General features: G+C 46.0%; 2 protein-coding genes across 2 annotated transcripts in view; one reads left to right on the top strand and one right to left on the bottom strand.

Annotated features, from left to right (window-relative positions):
* The first annotated feature begins 8,899 nt into the window (after positions 1-8,899).
* Star (steroidogenic acute regulatory protein) lies at positions 8,900-15,376 on the top strand. Its single transcript, XM_013025188.1, has 7 exons — positions 8,900-9,065; positions 10,814-10,927; positions 11,178-11,305; positions 13,018-13,176; positions 13,314-13,498; positions 14,299-14,392; positions 15,263-15,376. The coding sequence occupies exons 1-7, from the start codon at positions 9,002-9,004 to the stop codon at positions 15,374-15,376; spliced, it is 858 nt and encodes a 285-aa protein (XP_012880642.1). The 5' UTR covers positions 8,900-9,001.
* Positions 15,377-16,144: 768 nt separating this feature from the next.
* Positions 16,145-18,873, bottom strand: part of Ash2l (ash2 (absent, small, or homeotic)-like (Drosophila)) — a 40,202-nt gene continuing 37,473 nt past the window's right edge. The window contains exon 18 of the mRNA XM_013026355.1: positions 16,145-16,247. The gene's annotated coding sequence lies outside the window, so the exon portion shown is untranslated. The remainder of the gene's footprint in view (positions 16,248-18,873) is intronic.

The following is an 18,873-nucleotide window of genomic DNA, read 5'->3' as shown; positions in this document are numbered from 1 at the left end:
GGAAGATTGTGTTCATATCTGACCCCTCCTCAATGATGGGCCAAGGCCCAAAGGAGGACGGCCTGGTCACCCGGCCTTGGGCCCTCCGCGGGTGGATGGAGCGGGAAGGGCCTTTCTTGATGGTGTTGTAGGGGACCCAGCCCAGGCTTAACTCCTCGACCTCGGTAGTGGACGCAGCTCCGGGCGGTGATCTTCGGAGGCCTCCCCACTCCACTATCTCGGAAGAGAAGGAGTGATCTGCACTGCTGGTGGAACTGGAGGCCCTGGGCAGTTGCACCTCCATGGCAGTGTCAGAGACCCCACGAGATGGAGGTCGGGGGTCCCCGCCCTCCATGATCCCGGGGCCCTTGCTGGTCACTGAGGAGGGCCTGCGCAGTGGGGCCTCCTCCTGAGTCGTGGGGGGCCTACCAGAAGATGGTGGTCTGGTGGCCCTGCCCTCCACTAGGGAGCCGATGGAAAAATGCTCCCTGTGGGTGGAACCCATGGAGGAGGCCGCGCGCAGGGTCCCCTCCTCCGCCGTGGAGGCGGGCCCAGCGGGGGGTGGCCTGGTGGCCTGGCCTTCGGCTCTGCGGGCACTGGGCTCACGCATGCTCCTGGTGGCACTGGAGTGGCGCTTGCCTTGCCCTTTGGGCCCCATCGCCCTGGCCCCCGCGGGGACCCGGGACTTGCTCTTCCTGAGCCTCGGTGTGGTGTCCGCGGTGGTAGGCCTCGGCTTTCTGGATGGAAAAGTGCCTTCTAACTCTGTACAATACTCACAATCCGCAGCTGTAAGATCCTAGGTATACGAGCGCTGGCACGTGCCTTCACTCTCTTGCTAGGATCTGAAGCCCAGAATTCTGTGAACAATGGGAAGTCGGTCGGGGTGGTCTCTCTATCCCCCCATAGTCTCTATGGTGTTGTGGGCGTGGCTCCAGGAACTGTGTGGTCATGACCTTGACTGGGGCTGGGCCCCTCGTCGTCCCTTCCTTCCCTGTACTTCTCTGTTGCTCTTGGGAACTTGGGAATGGCTGCATCTGCAGAAATCACCTGTCCACAGGCACCTTACCAGGCATAGGCATAGTACCTTACACAGAATAAGTTGTGTTTTTGGCAGGATGCCAGAACAACTCCCCCCCCCCCAACAAAACAAAACCCAGAAACAAATTGGAGAGTTGTCTTAAGGGAGTGGTAGGGTACAAGCTCTTGGGCCTCTGGTGGCTCTTTTCATGAATTCCTGTCCTCTGAAATGCTTTCAGTCATAGCCTGGGTCAATTAAGGCTATCTACTGCACCCTCAGTGCAGAAGACACACAGTACGTTTGAAAGAATATAAGTTGAAAAAAAAAAGAAAAAAAAGAATATAAATTGAAAGTTCCAGGGACAACTATTTGTAGCTAATAATATATCCTTGCTTTATTAATTTTTTTCTGTTGGTCTTGGGGCCTGAACTCTGGGCCTGGGAGCTATCCCTCAGCTCTTCAGCTCAAGGCTAGCGCTCTACCACTTGAGCAAGTGACCCTTCCAGCGTTTTCTGCTTATGTGGTACTGATGAGTTGAACCCAGGGACTCATGCATGCAAGGCAAGCACTCTACCACTGAGCCACCTTCCCAGCCCTATTATTTTGTTTTCTTTCAATCACTTTATGGTGTTTCATTGAAACAAGCTTTACACATTAAAGTGTATTATTTGATACTGTATGAGGATCTGTTTATAATGACTGTAATCATAAAAACCACATAACCTTTATTTTCTCATTAATTCATTCATAAATTTATTTTTGCTTTTCGGGTGGCATCTTGCATTTTCTTTTCTTTTTTGGGGGGGGTAGGGGGTCAGGTCGTGGGGCCTGAACTCTGGGCCTGGGCACTGTCCCTCAGCTCTTCAGCTCAAGGCTAGCACTCTACCACTTGAGCCACAGCGCCACTTCCGGCTTTTTTTTTTCTGCTTATGTGGTGCTGAGGAATCAAACCCAGGGCCTCAAGCATGCAAGGCAAGCGCTCTACCACTGAGCCACTTTCCCAGCCCAAATCTTGCATTTTCTTCAGGGGTGGCCTGGATCACAAACCTTCTGCCCTTCTTTACATATCACTGTGTTGATAGGTATCCTCCACTGTGTAGAAATAATATGTGTGTGTGGGGGGGGGCTGAACTCAGGGCCTGAGTGCTATCTCTGTTCTTGTATTTTGAATTTAATTTTATTGTAAAGATGCTGTACAGCGGGGTTACAGTTACATGAGTAAAGTAAGGAGTACATTTCTTGTGGAGCATTGTTACCCCCTCCTTTATTGTTTTCCCACTATCCCTTCCCACCCCCACCTGTTCTTTTCTTTTGGCTCAAGGTAGCACTCTGCCACTTAAGCCACAGCTTCACTTCCAGAATTTTGGTAATTCACTTCCAGAATTTTGGTAGTTAATTGGAGCTAAGAGTCTCATAGATCTTTGTTTCTTTGGCTGGCTTCGGACTGAGATCCTCAGATCTTAGCCTCATGAGTAGCTAGGATTACAGGCGAGAGCCCAAAATGCCCAGCTAGAACTTTTTTTTTTTTTTTTTTGCCGGTCCTGGGGCTTGAACTGTGGCACTGAGTGCTGTCTCTGAGCAATTCAGCTCAAGGTGAGTGCTCTACCACTTGAGCCACAACACCACTTCCAGTATTCTGGTGGTTATTGGAGGTAAGAGTCTCATGTACTTCCCTGTCTGGGCTGGCTTTGAAAAGTGATCCCCAGATCTCAGTCAGCTTCCTGAGTAGCTAGGATTACAGGTGTGAGCCACCAGCACCCGGCCAGATCTTTTGAGGTAGATGTTTTACCAACAACCTCTTGCCTGATTCACCCTGAGCTATGTTCCTTGATGTTTACCTCCTGAGCCAGTAGGATTACAGGAATGAACCACTGTACTGGGTTCTATCTCCAATCCTAGGGTATGGTTGGACTTCACTATAGATTTGTTTATAAATTATGAAATTATTTATGCATTTTATTTTCTTCTTGTTTTCTCCTCTCTTCTCCTCAGAATAATGATCTTGAGCTGGGAGCCGGTGGCTCTCACCTGTAATCCTAGTTACTCAGGAGGCTGAGATCTGAGGATCTTGGTTCAAAGCCAGCCCAGACAGGAAAGTCTGTGAGACTCCAATTAACTACCAGAAAACTGGAAGAGGCGCTGTAGCTTAAGTGGTAGCGTGCTAGCCTTGAGCTGAAGAGCTGAGGGACAGCGCCCAGGCCCAGAGCTCAAGCTCCACAACCAACTAAATAAAAAAAAAAGCTGTTCTATTCACTTTTCTAAAAGTATGTACCTTATGTGGAAACATACTCTTATTTTTAATTACTAAACAGGAATTAGGTGGTTAGATTATATATATTTTAATATTTTTAAGGAATTGCTGGGCATGTGCCTTTGTGGTACAGAGTGCTTGCCTAGCATGCAGGAAACCCTGAGTTTGATTCCTCAGTACCACATAAATAGAAAAAGACAGAAGTGGCACTGTGGCTGTAGAGTGCTAGTCTTGAGCAAAAGATACTCGGGGAGGGGCTGGGAAGATGGCTCAGTGGTAGAGTGCTTGCCTTGCATGCATGAGGCCCTGGGTTCGATTCCTCAGCACCACATAAGCAAAAAAGAAAAAAACCAGAAGTGGCACTGTGGCTCAAGTGGTAGAGTGCTAGCCTTGAGCTGAAGAGCTGAGGGACAGCGCCCAGGCCCAGAGTTCAGGCCCCTCGACCAAAAAAAAAAAAAAAGATACTCAGGGACAATACCCAGGCCCTGAGTTCAAGCCCCATGTCTGGCAAAAAAAAAAAAAAAGAAATTGTTAAGCAGTCTTCTACATTAACTTACATTCTCACTGATTCATGTCCTTGCATCCTAAGAATGGTGCTGGAATGTGAGTACTTTGTAATTCTTTACAGATTTATCTTTTATCCTCTCATTTGTTAACTTAAGAAATTATTCATGTGGATTTATATTTACTAGCTATTTGTTATACTTATTTATAATTTATTTTTCTTGTTCTCAAAGAGTATACTTTGTATAATTTCAGCCCTATAACTTGTGGAGACATAAAATTTTGTCTTCATACAAAGTTTATTTTGTTAAATAATCCATGTAAATCTACAAAAAAGATGTATATTCTTTTTGTGGTTTGGTAAAGTTTACTATAAATGTCAATTATGACAAATTGGTTTGGATTTATTTGTCACTGAGTATGAAATAGGTGGTAAATCGTCTTTATTATTTTCTTACATATCCATCAATGCATTTTGAATTCATGTTAATAGATTTATAGTTCTGTATATAACTTTACTTTTTAAAAGTTAGGATTGGGCTGGGAATGTGGCTCAGTGGTACAGCGCTTGCCTTTCATGCATGAGGCCCTGGGTTCGATTCCTCAGCACCACATAAGCAGGGGAAAAAAAAGCTGGAAGTGGTGCTATGGCTCAAGTGGTAGCGTGCTAGCCTTGAGCTGAAGAGTTGAGGGCCAGTGCCCAGGCCCAGAGTTCAGGCCCCATGACCGGACCCAAAAATAAAAATAAAATAAAAGCTAGGATTTGTTATGCATACAAAATACATGACAGTTTTACATGTTTGTGGAGATACAAATTGAGGGGAATTAGCATTAGTCTTATTGCTACTGTAATAAGTATTCATTAAGGAAATCCAAAAGGAAATATACCAAAGCCTTGTGTGATTATACACACCTATACCATGTTCAGAAGGCTATAACAGGAGGATGCTGGCTAGCTAGAACTCCATAGTGTAAGCCTGTAGGAAGAGAGAGATGGAAAAAATAATGGAGGGAGTGAGAGAGGGAGGAAAGAAGGGAGAAAGGTTTTGAATTCTAAATAGGTAAGGTGGGATACAGGGAGAAGCCTCGTAGGGATGATAATCATTTGGCTACCTGGGAAGTGGGCCTGATGCAGGCTGGGGCCCCTCAGGTATGTGCATATTGCTGCTGGAGAGAAAGAACAGGGTGAGAATTTAGAAGACCTTGGCATTGTTCTAAACAAGCTGAAGCTTGTTGCATGCTGTTAGTTCATACCCATAATCCTAACTATTCAGAAGGGTGAGATCTGAGAATCACAGTTCAATGACACCCTAGGTAGAAACGTCTATGAGACTCTTACCTCCAAAAAAAAAAAAAGGCTGGAAGTGGAGCCATGGTTCAAGTGGTAGAACACTAGCCTTCAGCAAAAAAGCCAAGGAAGAGATTGAGGCTCTGAGTAAAAGTCTCCCTCTCTCTCTCCCTCTCTCCTTCCCTCCCCAACCCCCCCCCCTCTCTCTCACACACACAAAGCCTCAGCAAAAAGCTGAGGCTTCTCTTGATGCACTGTTGGGCTCCTTTGGACCTCAAGTCTACTCTGGAAGAATTTATGAAAGACATTCCTGCTATCCAAGCAAACAAGCGTGTGACTGCCAATTGTGAAGTGGTGAACTCATCCCTGGAGGGATGAACACAGAACCCGGGCTTTCCTACATAAGCAGGCCAGAAAACCTGAGAGGTGGGTGCTGTTGCTCTCCTCCTCCACCAGTATTTGCCTCACTGGAACCTGCCCAGAAGCCTCTCCACTCCACCCTTCCTACTCTCAACTCTGCCCATCTCTCCCACCACATCCTGCAAACATCCCACCAAACCCACAGCTACACTGAGCAATCCAAGTGCCCAAGATAGTTAGCCATCAAAGCTCAGGGCCTTTCTCCCTGCTCTTGGCCATTTACTTTACCTGGAATACTCTCACTTCCCTGTATCCTCCAAACACATCATCTTCTGCCATAAAGCTAGTAGTCTCCTAATCATACTTCCCAAGTGAAATTCCAAAGTTGATTCTTCAATGAGGCCTTCTTTCTGTGACACTCTCCCTCACCCCTCCCTCTTTCCCTTCTTCCTGGAATCAGGTGTGCTATCCTCTATATTTCCTGAGCCTTTCAACAACTCTACAACTGTTTGTGCTGTGTTGTATGATCCATTCATGGAGTCATAACTATAGAGCTACGTCATGGATATTCCTATATGTTTGATAAATGAATGAATGAATGAATGAGTGGATTCCCTTTCCTGCTCTAAAGCTCTGCCTCTTTCCCCCTAACCTGAAGTGGTCCTCTCCTACTCTCTTCAAATCTGCCCTCATCAAAAAGCAGAGCTAAAAGTGGGGCATATTGTGTAATCCTAGCTACTCAGGAGGCCTGAGAATTGTGGTTCAAAGCCAGCCAGGGCAGGAAAGTCCATGAGACTTAGTGAAAGAGCCAGAAGTAGAACTGTGGCTTAAGTGGTAGAGTGCTATCCTTAACCAAACAAATAGGGGCTGTGAAGGTGGCTCAGTGGTAGAGTGCTTGCCCTGGGTTTGATTCCTTAGCACCACATAAGCAGAAAAAGCCAGAAGTGGTGCTGTGGCTCAAGTGGTAGAGTGTTAGCCTTGAGCTGAAGAGCTGAGGGGCAGTGCCCAGGCCGAGATCAGACCTCACAACCGGCAAAAACAGCAGTAACAACAACAAAAACCCCACAAAACACTCAGGGACAGAGCCCAGTCCCTCAGTTCAAACTTCAGAACCCCCCACCTTCCTGCCTTCCAGTCCGAAATAAAAGCAGAGCTGAATCTAAACCATGTTCAGAAACCACACATTCCACACCTGACTCCAGCCGTCCTGTTCAGAGGCACAGCAAGAGTTAACTCATCACTGGAGGAATGAAGAAAGGAAGAGAGCCTTGGCACTGGAGGTCACTCAGCACACCCTGTCTGAGTCAATTCAGCCTCTGACATCAGTAACAGCTACTTGCCTCAGTATGCCAATCAGCCCATACTTCCCCTCCTTCATCAGAGTGCCATAATTCCCCATAGGATGGCAACAGCAGGACCTTGAACATTATCTGCACTGCCTATCCCTCAACAACCACCCCCCACTTCCCACCATCTCCCCCGCTCAGCCCCACCCCTTCTTTCAAATCAGAATGATTCCTAAGGCAGAAGGTGTGGTGCCCCCTAGTGGTTCTTCCAAGTGGCCACTCAAAAGAGAGCAAGAGTCCACTCTGGTCCCTGACAGCTGAGCACCAGGAGTAGGGGACAGGTTGGCCCTGGGAGATAGCAATAGCACAGAACAGTCAAGAGAGCACATAAACAAGGATCCTGATCCTGACCTCCAGCAGCTCTGATAGGAAGGGTGTGTGGCCAGCCTACGAACAAGCCATTCCAGAAGCCTGAAGTACTCAGAGGTGGCTCTGCAACAGGACTGTTGGGAAAGACTTGTGCCTTCAGGCACCTGCTGCTTACGGAGCCTTACACTGCCTCACCAGGGTTGAAATACAGCAATGGGACTTGCTCTGCTTGTCCTGTGTTTTCTAAGAAGGGATCTGATAGAGATGCTTAAGGTAGGCCCACTCATGTTATTTCCAGTTCTCCTGTCTTGGGGGACACAGAACTTACACATGAGACAGGACCAGATTGGAGCAAATCTGCTGTGAGTCTGTCTACTGTCATTATTCTTGCCAAGTCTATCTGGCTTAATAGTAGCCTTAAGGACACTCTTAGAGGAAATGGAAAGCCAGGTACTGGTAGCTCATGCCTGAAATCCTAGCTACTCAAGAAGCTGAGATCTGAGGATTGCAGTTTGAAGCCATCCTGGGCAGGAAAGTCCATGGACTCTTCATTCCAAGTAACCACCAGAAAACTGGAAGTGGTGCTGTGGCCCACAGTGGTACAGCCTTAAGGCTAGCCTTGAGCAAAAGTGTTCAGGGACCAGTGCTCGGGACCAGTGCTCAGGCCAACCAAAAAAAAAAAAAATGTTAGAGCAGTGTGATCTGCCTGTGTGTGTGTCTGGGACTGAGAAAGGCAAGTTGGAGGCCTAAGAGTCCTTGCTTAGTACCACAAGGTCCCCCAAGCTGAGAAGTCTGAGATGAAATTTTGTATATATGCCAAGCCCCATAGCATAGTTCACAAAGCCTCAGTTGTGAGGAAAGGAACGAAGTGTGGCCTAAGTCAAGGATACCCTCTGCTTTGGGAGCAGAGGTTATATCTGCTCCAGCACAAACCCCAGAGAAAAGAACTAATTCAGGATGGAGCCTTGGTAAAGGAAGTTGTCAATCACAAATGGTACCTAATTCAATTCAGATGAATTGAAGGCCTTAGGACTTAGACCTTAGGCTTACTACCATCTGTGTGACCCTGAACACCAGTTGTTTCTATCTTCTGGACGTTAAGGTTCCCATCCGTAAGCACAGGAGTCCAGAAGGCCCTTAGTGGCATTGACTCCTTTCTCTAGGCATCGCTCTGGCTCACTCTCCTGGGCAATGATCCTCAAGGGGCAGTAGGTGGTCCATGGCAATCAGCTGGGCATTTCTTTGCAATTGGTAGCTTAGCCTCAGTGCCATACCTGCTTTATCTGGAGCTTGAGAACAAGCCTTAAAGTCTGAATTTTAAAACTTAGAGAAGTGCTATCTGGTCTGGGAAGGTAGCTCAGTGGTAGAGTGCTTGCCTTGCATGCTTGGGGCCATGGGTTCAATTCCTCAGCACCACATAAGCAGAAAAGAAAAAGCCGGAAGTGGTGCTGTGGCTCAAGTGGTACAGTGCTAGCCTTGAGCTGAAGAGCTGAGGGACAGCGCCCAGGCCCAGAGTTCAGGCCCCACGACTGGACCCCCCCAAAAAAAAATTAAAAAAAAAAAAGAGAAGTGCTATCTACCCTTTATCAAGTTTCCCCAGCTCAGCAGTCTCTGTGATTTTCTCCTCCATCTACTGTGCCTGGCACAGGCCTTTCCCTTCTACGAATGCTCCTCCCCCACTCCCCACAAATGGCCAACACAGCAGCATGAGGCAATACTCTAGCCTTGACCCCTGCCTCTGTGCAGTGAGTGATGGCTTTTTTATCTCCTGGTGATGATGCGCAGCCTTCAGCTGGAGGCATTTAAAGTGCAGAGTGCATGGTCCAGGCAGCAGCTGCAGGTGGACCTTGAGTGGCTCAGGAAGAACAAAGAGGCCACCCTTGAGAGCAGCGGCACAGCACAATCACCACCAGTACCACCACCACCACTGCATAGGCCAGGAGAACATGCTTCTAGCAACGTTTAAGCTGTGTGCTGGGAGCTCCTACAGACATATGCGCAACATGAAAGGTGAGTGGGTCCCTGGATGCAGGAGGCATTCTTGGTGCTGGCTAGTCTCAGGGCATATCATGGACAGTGGGGCAGATCTATTAAACTGTGGTCTCAGTTGTGTGCTTCTTACTGTGGGAGCCTCAGCAAGTCTCTTCCCCTCCGGATCTGTCTTCCCTCTGGGAGAACAGGACTGGATACTAAGTTGTATATGTCCTGCTCAGATTCCATAACTTCTAGTCTCTACTCTAGGGCTTTAATTGAGCTTAAACTACCTGAGTCCATGAGACTCTTTTTTTTTTTTTTTCTTTTTTTGGGTCCAGTCGTGGGGCCTGAACTCTGGGCCTGGGCGCTGTCCCTCAGCTCTTCAGCTCAAGGCTAGCACACTACCACTTGAGCCATAGCACCACTTCTGTCTTTTTTTTTTTCCAGCTTATGTGGTGCTGAGGAATTGAACCCAGGGCCTCATGCATGCAAGGCAAGCACTCTACCACTGAGCCACCTTCTCAGCCCCGTCCATGAGACTCTTCTTGCCAATAAACTACTCCTTCTCTGCCACCCCCCCAAAAAAAAAGCTGGAAGTAGAGCTGTGGGTTCAAATGGCAGAGTGCTAGCTTTAAGCAAAAAAGCTTAGGGATAGTGCCCAGGTTGAAAACTGGCATACATATTCACACTACACATACAAACACACACATCCATATGAAACTGGGCTGGGAAGTTGGCTCAGTGGTAGAGCTCTTGCCTTACATCCATATGAAACTACCTCTGCCTGCCTGTCTTCAGGGCCTGATTTAAAAAAAAAGTCTTGGCCACAATAATAGAGGTAGAGGCCAGCCTTGAGTCCAAGAAGCAATGTTGGCAATCCTGAGATACTGGAAGGATAGAGGGGCAAGAGGAGAAAAAGGCACGGGAGTCAGCAGAAGAGCAATGCAAAAAGTGAAAATTGGTGGGCAGGGGAGTATTTTCAATGTACAGCTAGGAAGAGTAGAAGCAACCACTCTGTGCTACTTCTGTGGCACAAGAGAGAGAGAGAGAGAGAGAGAGAGAGAGTCCTGGAGCTTGAACTTTGGGCCTAGACTCTGCCCCAAGCTTCTTTTGCTCAAGGCTAGCATTCTACCATTTGAACCACAGCTCCACTTCTGGCATTTTTGTCAGTTCTGGGGCTTGAACTCAAGGCCTGGGCACTGTCCTGAGCTTCTTTTACTCAAAGCTAGCATTCTACCACTTGAGCCTACAGCACCCTTTCTGGCTTTTATCTGTTTATGTGGTACTAAGCAATCAAACCCAGGGCTTTGTGCTTGCTAGGCAAGCACTCTACCACTAAGCCACATTCCCAGCCCAACTTCTGTCATTTTTGGTAGTTCAGTGGACATAGGCGTCTTAAGAGACTTCCCTGCCTGGGTTGGCTTCAAATGGAGATCCTCAATCTCAGCCTTCTGAGTAGCTAGGATTATAAACTCAGACGTGGCTTTTTCCTGCAAAGGTCTGAGCTTCAGAGGAGAAGATCTGGTATTCTTCTGCAGCGCAGCAGGACTTTTCTGATAGACTTAAAACTGCAGCAGCTATGGCACAGCCTTGCCTCTGAGCAGGGCTAAGCCTGACCCTCCTGCCCTGAGGTAATTACCTGAGCTCTGGAAGTGTTGTAGTATAAGAAGTACTGAACTGAGAAACTGCCTATCTGGCCCAAGTTCAGATCCCTACCCAGAATCAGTTCCTAAGCAAGTCCTTTCTCTCATCTAGATGATATGAATTTCCTTCCCTCTCTGCAGGGTTGAGGCACCAAGCTATGCTGGCCATTGGTCAGGAGCTGAACCGGAGAGCCCTGGGAGACCCTAGTGGTGCATGGATTAACCAGGTTCGACATCGGCGGAGCTCTCTACTTGGTGAGTGATGAGGCTTCTGACATTGCAGAATCTCTTGTGTATGACATTGAGGCTCAGACTCCCTCCTATCCTTCCCTTCCCACTTTTAAGAGGATATTCCCACCTTAAGAGTTGTCAAAGCCAAACCTGCATCTCCACTGTCTACAGCTTTGCTCTGGCTCTTCATGGGGGGAACAAATACACCCAGAGATCAGAGGGGTGGAAGCATAGGGAAAGGAAGGACACTGTCTCTCATTGGCTATATATTCAGGTTCTCGGCTGGAAGAGACTCTCTACAGTGATCAGGAGCTGGCCTATATCCAGCAGGGAGAGGAGGCCATGCAGAAGGCCCTGGGCATCCTCAGCAACCAGGAGGGCTGGAAGAAGGAGAACCAGCAGGTAAGGGGTGTGTGGAGAAACTTGCTCTTCCTGATCCATCCCCTGCCATCCTCAAGGCCAGCTAGGGCTGCTCCAGGGACTCCTGCTTCATGTACTAGTCTCTGGGCAGCAAGGTAAGCCTCAAAACCTCCAACAATCTCTCTTCACCATAAGATTTTGTGTTTATGCCACTCCTGGGGCTTAGACTCAGGTCCTGGCTGCTCTGAGCTTTTTGTTCAATATTCTACCATTTGAGCCACAGCTCAACTTTTAGCTTTTTGGTGGTTTACTGGAGGTAAAAGTTTTATAAACTTTCCTGCCTGGACTGGCTTTGAACCATGATCCTCAAATCTCAGCCTCCTGAGTAGCTAGAATTACAGCTGTGAGCCACTGGCACCTAGTCTTCCCTATCTTCTTAGCTAATGGAGCCCATATAATGTGGACTCAGTTTAACAAAAGCTCTCACCATTTCTATAGTATCACCTGTGTAGCCCAGGCCATGTGTAAGCTTGCAGGGATGGACTAGAATAGAGGCAGCCCACAGCTTCCTGGGGCCCTCGGCTCTTTCAGTGCTTCACCCTCACTGGGATCAAGCATTAAGACTCAGGTTAGCAAGTGGGTCTATTATTGGGGACTTTGGTAGCCTTATCTTCAGCAAAAGGTCCTGTGCTGTTATTACCTCTAGTTCAGATGAAACACCTTCTTGCTCAAGTTCTCAGTTACAGAGATAATATTTAGGAGTTAAGAAACTGGGATCTAGGCTCAGCACTGCTTTCATCTAGAAGTCCTTGATTTATCTCTGGCCCCACATTCTTCTGCTGTGGAACAGTATATTTAAGTAACAAAATACAATCACTGTTGCTGTTCCAGTCCTGGGGCTTGAATTCACATCATGAGTGCTGTCCTGGAGCTTTTTTCCCATATAATTAGTGCTCTACCATGTGAGCCCCAGCTCCACTTCCACTTTTTTTTTTTTTTTCCTGGCCTGTCCTGAGGCTTGAAACCTGTGTCTAGACACTGGCCCTGAGCTCCTTCTGCTCAAGGCTAGCACTCTACCAATTGAACTAGTGTCACATCCAGCTTTTTCTGTGATTTAATTGGAGATAAGTCTCATAGACTTGCCTGCAATGTTAGCTTTGAACTGCAATTCTCAGATTTCAGTCTCCCGGGTAGCTAGGACTATAGGTATGAGCCTATAGTCTGCCTCCGTGTCTCCCCTTCCCCCCCCTCCCCCGCCAAAAAAATCATTGAAGATCAACATTCTATATATACAAATTAACTGGAGACCAGATTTTTCTGGTCTCTTTCAGGATCTTCTGAAGTCATGTGTAGGGCTTTTCAGTTGGACCTATTTACACCACCAGTATTTCACCAAGAAAAAAAGAGGTGGGATGGAGGCTGGAGCAGGTGAGTCTCCAGCCAGATGTGTGAGGCTTGGTGTAGCAGTGACTTCCTACATAAGATCCTAACCAGACAGAGATCCAGGTGCCCCCATATTCAGCTTAATTTTTTTTGGGGGGGGGGCTCAAGAGAGTCCATGTAGCCCAAGCTATCCTCGAATTCATGGTCCTGCTGCTTCAGCCTCCTGGGTGTTGGGACAATAGTAAGCCTTCACAAGTAGCTCTGGACTTCCATTCACTGGTCCCCTTCTATATTGGCTGGTAATGTCTGAGACCTGACTAGGAATATTTTTCTCTAACCTTCACCCTGGGGATTCCTTTCTCTCCCTGCAGGAAAATGGGGACAAAGTACTGAGTAAGATGATCCCAGATGTAGGCAAAGTGTTCCGGTTGGAGGTGGTGGTGGACCAGCCCTTGGACAGGCTCTATGAAGAACTGGTAGAACGCATGGAGGCAATGGGAGAGTGGAACCCTAATGTCAAGGAGATCAAGGTGAGAAAAGCTCAGGTATAAGTAGCAGGGACCATGAGAAAGACCAGTCTGAAAGGCCGGCAGGTCCAAGAGTCTCCATGCTGTGGGTGGTGCTCAGCCCCAGCACTGGCTGTGACTAGCTCCCTGTGATTTTCTAGGTCCTGCAGAGGATTGGAAAAGACACAGTTATCACCCATGAGCTGGCTGCAGAAGCTGCAGGAAACCTGGTGGGGCCCCGTGATTTTGTGAGTGTGCGCTGTGCCAAGCGCCGAGGCTCCACCTGTGTGCTGGCAGGCATGGCCACACAATTTGGAGAGATGCCTGAGCAGAAAGGTGTCATCAGGTAATTACAGCAGCCTCCAAACTCCCTTCTCCTAACACAGACTAATGTATATGTACTCTCGCTGTGGTCTGAAACCCAGCTCCAAGAAACTAGCCTACCCTCAGTTTCCTTTTACAAAAAAAGCCATCTTCCTAAGTAAGAAAGACCACAATGGTTCCATTTCATCAGCTAACTAGTTTGTTCTAACCCTTTAAGTTCAGGACCATCATAATTTTCCAAAGCAAAAGGCAGGCTGAAGTCCAGCTGGTACTCTAGATACAGCAATACTGATAATTAAAATATTGAAACAGCTGAGCACCATGGCTCATACCTATAATCCTAGCTAATCCTAATGATCAAAGTAAGGGTCATGGTTCAAAGCTAGCTCAGGCAGAAAAAACAAACAACCTAAGCCTCTTTATCTCCAATTAACCAGCACAAAAGCTGGGACTGGAGGTCTGGCTCAAGTGGTAGAGCTCCAGCCTTCAAAAATAAATCTAATCGTACAAGGCCAAGTTCAAGCTTCAGTACTGGCACAAAAGGAAGAAAAAAAAAAACCCATACCCCTTAGGACACTGAAGCCGTCTGAGTTTGCTAAGTTCCCTATTCCTATCTCTCCAGTTATCAACCAAAGGGCCTTCAGTTACTTCCAACCTTTGTTCATGCCAACTACTATTACTTTTGGTAAAGGGTATCAGATGAAATTAAATAGACAATCAGATGAAATTAAATAGACAAGGTACTCAAGAAATGTAGTTAGTATAATTTGTCAGGGTAAGAACTCCGATTTGTTTTCCTGATGACTTCTCTTCCTTTGCCAGAGCTGAGCATGGTCCCACCTGCATGGTGCTTCACCCACTAGCTGGAAGTCCTTCAAAGACCAAACTTACTTGGCTGCTCAGTATTGACCTCAAGGTGAGAAACATGGGAAATGGCTTTGGGGAGAGGTGGTAGTGAAACAGGCTCTTCCTTATTCTGAATAGAACATGAAGAATTCCCTTCCTTCTGCCAGTTTCTGGTACTCAGGGCCTCAAGCTCCCAATTGATTATTTCTCACACAGCTGGTACTCTACTACTCGAGCCACACCTGCGGTTCAGCCCTTTTGCTAGTTAACTGGAGACAGCCTCAAGGATTTTTCTGCCCAGTTTAGCTTTGAACATCAATCCTCAGATCTCAGCTTCCTGAGTAGCTATGGCTACAGGTGTGAGCTACCTGGCCTTTCTATTTTGATAGAATCACACGTTGTTGGAACAGGCAAGGAAGTGGAATATGGTCAAAGTGCCATCCACCATCTTGGAAGCCTACAATGGCTTGCTTTTACCTCTTCTATCGAATTTCAGTTCTAAAAAGTCAAGGAGCTATTGCTGGTTCTGTAACCCCAGTACTCAGACAGGAGAAGCAAGAGTAAGAGCTGAGCAAACTTGAGCCACAGTCGGAGACCCAGTCTCCAAAAGAAAAAGAAAAAAAACCCAAAAACCAAAAAGCAGTTATTTTAGTCTACAACTATGATTTAGAAGAAGGCAACGTTAAGCCCAGGACTCTTAAGTGTGAGAAAGGTCATGTAAGTTCCTCAGAGTCCTCTAGCTTGGAAAACAGGGCTGGATTCTACCTTGACAGCAAATTCTATGCTTTTGACACTATCACAGAAGCAGAACAGCAAAGCGGTACTGTCTGTGACTGTGGTGTGACAACTCCAAGGTTGCACCTGTAAATGTTTGTGACTGGCTGCAAAGGTGTAGAACAGTACCCACAAAATGGCAAAATGCTCTTATCTTCTACTCTAGGGGTGGCTGCCAAAGACTATCATCAATCAGGTCTTATCACAGACCCAGATGGAGTTTGCGAAGCACCTGCGCAAGCACCTGGAGTCCAGACCTGCTGCTGAGGCCCGGTGTTAGGGCTGGACTACCCTTCTGACTGGCCTGCCTAAGCACCAGGAACTCCCTGTGAGAAGCCTGTGAATCTGTTGAGGATCACCATCTAGCAACAATGGAAGGGTGGCAGAGTGTAAGAGTAAGACATTAGGACTCTGATAAAAGTTTTAGCACCAAGAATATGGAGATGCTCTTAGATCAAGATTTACAACTTCACTCACTGGTCAGCTGTGAAATGAAGATTAAAACTCCCTAGGGGCCAGGTGCATGTGGCTCACACCTGTAATCTTAGCTACTCAGGAGGCTGAGATCTGAGGATTACAGTTCAAAGCCAATCTGGGCAGAAAAGTCTGTGAGACTCTTATCTCTAATTAACCACCAGAAAACCAGAAGTGGTGCTGTGGCTCAAGCGGTAGAGTGCTCACCTTAAGCTGAAGAGCTGAGGGACAGCACCCAAGCCTAGAGTTCAAGCCCCACAACAGACAAAACAACCAACCAACCAACCAAACAAAAAATTCCCAAGGAACTTATTAACTTTCTTCTGAGCCCTTACATGTCCACCTAAAAACATTTAAAAAATCTGAATGGCTCATACAGGAGGGAGGGATATGCAGGACTAGAAACCATTACCTTATGGGCTCAAGAACCACATTCCCCATAGGCAGTTTGTGGATTAGGAGGTTATAGCAGGGTGCCAGCAACCTTCTGCCCCTCTGCTAAGGTGGTCCAGGGCTACATCACACAAACAACTCCCAACAGAAGATATTTTATAGTGTATTCTCTACAGATAAATATATGACAAACTGAGTTTATTTATTCTATCAGCACCAGTCAGAATAAAGAATCACAAATACCATGAAGACTTCAGTCTGTACTTGTTTAAAGTCCTACTCCTAAAAGGAAAAAAATCCATTTTAATAGGTTACAATTTTGTATTGGAGAAGTTCTGTTAAATTAATCTAATGGTTTAACTAAATCTCCTATCTTATTAAAAGGAAGAACTATTGGAGACCTATGTCCTTTATTTAGAAACTGTTACCAAAAAAAAAGCTACCAGAAAATTGAACAACTTTCCTAAGCACAAACCTAAATCAATTCTTAAGGAATTCATTCCATAACTGATAGGTGATTCATGGCACTGTAAGATGATAATTTAGGACTTTTATTTAATTAATTAAAATGATAGCACTGGACATGAACAATAATTATTAAGATAAAGTTAACATTGTTGTTATCTATTTCAATTGGTAAGAGAATTATACAACTTTCTACTGGCGGGGAGCTGCCAACATCTCTGCTTGAAAGTTAAAATTCTGCCATTTTGAGAGAAGTCCTGGGAAAAAGGGGCAACAAGGTCAGGGCACATCTCCTTTTCTAGTATCTAGAAAGTTAAAAAAAAAAACAACCCATAAATTGGAAAAGGGTTTCTTTGCTAAATGTAGCTATTGTTATCTGAAGCCTTTCATTCTATTTTTGGCAGTATAGAATAATTGGCATCCTTTGATAATAGAGCTCTAGCTTATTTATGAGCAAAATAGCAGTAGCGGGAACACTGGTATTTATTAAAATTTATCAACTTTTATATTTATTCTAATTTATTCTAACTGTTTCTGAAGTCTGTTTTTGACATTTGAAATTATTGTTAACCGGGAGATTGAGAGGGAAGATAGCTGTATAAAGCATCTAGAACAATTCATAAGCACTACTGGCTAAATCACTTGATTAAAGATCCTTAAATATTTGAAGGAAAATTTATGTTGTCAGCTTTTAAGAGGAAAAACTGACACGATTTTCAACAAACATCATTTTAAGCTGGATTAAAATCTGCTCTTTCAAACTATGTAACTGTGTCTTTGTGGGAGATATTTCTTACTTGTTTTATTTTGTAGCTGAATAAACAAGTTATCACTGATAATCTGATTACATTATTTAATGAGTTAAGATGGTGAGTAGGTAGGTATTCTCCAAGCCCTACAAAAAACCTAATTAGTACATCCACATTTTCTATCACTTCTGCAACGTGGAATATTAACAAGAAAATTACATTCTGTGATCTTTTCTTCAGGGCTGGGGCACTGTCGAGAGAGAGAGAGAGAGAGAGAGAGAGAGAGAGGAGAGGAGAGAGGAGAGAGAGGGGAGAGATGAGAGAAAGAGAGAGGAGAGAGAGAGAAGAGAAAGAGAGAGGAGAGAGGGAGAGGAGAGGGAGAGAAAGAGAAAAGCCAGATGTGGCGCAGTAGCTCAAGTGGTAGAGCTCTAGCCTTGAGATGAACTGCTCAGGGACAGTGCCCAGGCCCAGAGTTCAGGCCGCATGACCGAAAAAAAAAATTATGTAGAATCTAATTATCTTTTTTGGGGGGGTTCCGGTCATGGGGCCTGAACTCTGGGCCTGGGAGCTGTCCCTCAGCTCTTCAGCTCAAGGCTAGCGCTCTAACACTAGAGCCACAGGGCCCTTCTGGCTTTTTTTCTTTTTGCTTATGTGGTGCTGAGGAATCGAACCCAGGGCCTCATGCATGCAAGGCAAGCACTCTACCACTGAACCTTCCCAGCCCCAGAATCTAATATCTTATATCTCATTGCACAATGAATCTGCATTTGTATTAGGATTTCTGTTAGCATACAGAATGGACAAAAACAAGGATCCTGGGTGATTCACTATGAGACAAATACATTAGTCAGTTCTGTTGTGTGAGGATAATATTCACTTGCAATCTGGGAGAGTTAGTTTTTTCTTTTTTTTTTGCCAGTCCTGGGGCTTGAACTCAAGGTCTGGGTGTCCATGAGCTTGTTTTTTTGCTCAAGGCTAGCACTCTACCACTTGAGCCACAGCACCACTTCCGCCTTTTCTTTTCTCCTGTTTACATGGTACTGAGGAATCAAACCCAGGGCTTCATGCATGCTACACAAGTACTCTACCACTAAGCCACATTCCCAGCCCTCGGCAATTTCTTTTTATTGTAAAGATACTATACAGAGGGTTACAGTTACATGAGTGAGGTAATGAGTACACTTCCTCTTGAACATTGTTACCCCCTCCATTGTTTTCCCCCTACCATCCCCTCCCTCCCTCCCTTCCCAGAGGTTCTTTTTTTTTTATTGTGATTAAGTGATTACATAATTTCCTCTGCAATTTCTTATACAGGGAAAGGTAAATAACATATTCAGAAGAGCAATAGGCATGATAAATGGTGATTCTGTGACAATCTATCACCTAGATCCTGCTGTAACTTAGGTGAAATTACATGAAGATTATTTGGGCAATCCTGGAGAGCTGCATTTGCCACTAGACTGAAGAATTAAAACAGGGTTGGGTGCCTGTGGCCCACACCTGTAATCCTAGCTACTCAGGGAGTTGAGATTGAGGATCTTGGTTTGAAGCCAGCCTGGGCAAGAAAGTTGGTAAGATTCTTGTCTGCCATTAACCACCAAAAAGCTGGAAGAGACTTTGGTCTTTTTTTTGGGTGGGGGGGAGGAGAGCAGGAGTGGGGAGGATTGGGTGGGGGGACAGGGGGAGGATGGGAAGG

This window comes from Dipodomys ordii, unplaced genomic scaffold (assembly GCF_000151885.1).
Source record: "Dipodomys ordii isolate 6190 unplaced genomic scaffold, Dord_2.0 Scaffold4, whole genome shotgun sequence".
In the NCBI taxonomy this organism is placed as follows: Eukaryota; Metazoa; Chordata; class Mammalia; order Rodentia; family Heteromyidae; genus Dipodomys; species Dipodomys ordii.
Note: the sequence above shows the minus strand (reverse complement) of the source record. Positions and strands in the feature narration are given on the sequence as shown.

Bases quoted from the DNA above. Each gene is read 5' to 3' on its own strand.
- Star (XM_013025188.1), top strand. From the start codon at position 9,002: ATGCTTCTAGCAACGTTTAAGCTGTGTGCTGGGAGCTCCTACAGACAT. The intron at 13,177-13,313 runs GTGAGAAAAGCT...GTGATTTTCTAG, and splicing joins CTAATGTCAAGGAGATCAAG to GTCCTGCAGAGGATTGGAAA. The intron at 14,393-15,262 runs GTGAGAAACATG...CTTCTACTCTAG, and splicing joins TGCTCAGTATTGACCTCAAG to GGGTGGCTGCCAAAGACTAT.